Source organism: Corvus brachyrhynchos, unplaced genomic scaffold (genome assembly GCF_000691975.1).
Source record: "Corvus brachyrhynchos isolate BGI_N302 unplaced genomic scaffold, ASM69197v1 scaffold193, whole genome shotgun sequence".
Classification (NCBI taxonomy): domain Eukaryota; kingdom Metazoa; phylum Chordata; class Aves; order Passeriformes; family Corvidae; genus Corvus; species Corvus brachyrhynchos.
Genome location: NW_008237087.1, coordinates 830,240 through 831,541, shown reverse-complemented (window position 1 = coordinate 831,541; position 1,302 = coordinate 830,240). Strand labels below are relative to the sequence as shown.

The window sequence follows — 1,302 nt, the reverse complement described above, 5'->3', positions numbered from 1 at the left end:
GCCCGTAGCTGTGTCCACCCGTCAGCATCTCCCCCCATGCCCCGAGCTGGGAGCACCGGGAGCCCTCCTGTGTCCCCCCGGCCCCCTGCCATCAGCACTTTGGCCACTGGTTCTGTCCCTCTGCCACCTGTGTCCAGGCCCTCACCTGTGTCCACCCCCACGCTGCCCTTCAGCACCTCCCATGTGGCCAAGACTGGGAGCACTGGGAGCTCTCCTGTGTCCCCCCGGCCTCCTGCCATCAGCACTTTGGCCACTGGTTCTGTCCCTCTGCCACCGCCCCCGTACCTGTGTCCACCACCCCTGTAGCCGTGTCCAACATTCAATGTCTTCCACACGCTCTGCACTGGGAGCACTGGGAGCACTGGGAACATCCCAGTTCCCAGTCCCCCCAACCACCTGCCATCAGCACTTTGGCCATTGATTTTGTCCCTTTGGCCACCAATCTTGTCCCTCCACGCCCGTGCCCATACCTGTGTCCAGGCCTTTCCCTGTGCCCACCCCCCGTGCCCCTCAGCGTCTTCCCAGTGCTCTGAACTGGGAGCACTGGGAATCCCCTCTGTCCCACCGGTCACAGCCCCTTGACCTCCAGCCATCGGCACTTTGGCCACTGGTTTTGTCCCTTTGGCCATGGATTTTGTCCCCCTGCCCCCGTGCCTGTGCCCACCGGTGCCTGTGTGTGTCCCCCCCGTGCCCTCCTCGTCACGCCTCTCCCGCCTGTGACACACGTGGTGACAGACCCCCCCCGCCCTGTCCTGCCCCCCGAGTGTCACACACCCACCCAAAATCAGTGATTTCCATTTTTCTGGCTTTTGCCCTTTTCCCTGTGTTCCTGAGGCAATGTCACGGCTCACCAGGGGTGACCCCCAATTTATGTCACCCCCCCGACGCTGATTTGGGGGATTCCTCACCTCGTGAGGGGCTTCTGGGGGTGATCCCCCACCTTGGGGCTGTCCTGCCCCCCGAGTGTCACACACCCACCCAAAATCAGTGATTTCCATTTTTCTGGCTTTTGCCCTTTTCCCTGTGTTCCTGAGGCAATGTCACGGCTCACCAGGGGTGACCCCCAATTTATGTCACCCCCCCGACGCTGATTTGGGGGATTCCTCACCTCGTGAGGGGCTTCTGGGGGTGATCCCCCACCTTGGGGATGTCCCGTGGGTGGATTTTGGGGACATCACTGGACTCCCCGGGTTGGGGGGGCGTGAACCCCAAAACAGAGGCAGCGCCCCTTCCCCACCTCCCCCTGCCCTGAGCCTGGGGGGCTCCAGCCCCCCCGGGGGGGCGGTGGGAGGGGGGGGTTTG

At 63.5% G+C, this 1,302-nt stretch overlaps 1 protein-coding gene across 1 annotated transcript in view; it reads left to right on the top strand.

Moving 5' to 3' along the window:
- POU6F1 (POU class 6 homeobox 1) overlaps positions 1–720 on the top strand; it is a 4,190-nt gene extending 3,470 nt beyond the window's left edge. Inside the window, exon 5 of the mRNA XM_017728689.1 lies at positions 590–720. Within this exon, the coding sequence (XP_017584178.1) occupies positions 590–720 (131 nt within the window). The remainder of the gene's footprint in view (positions 1–589) is intronic.
- Positions 721–1,302: the final 582 nt, after the last annotated feature.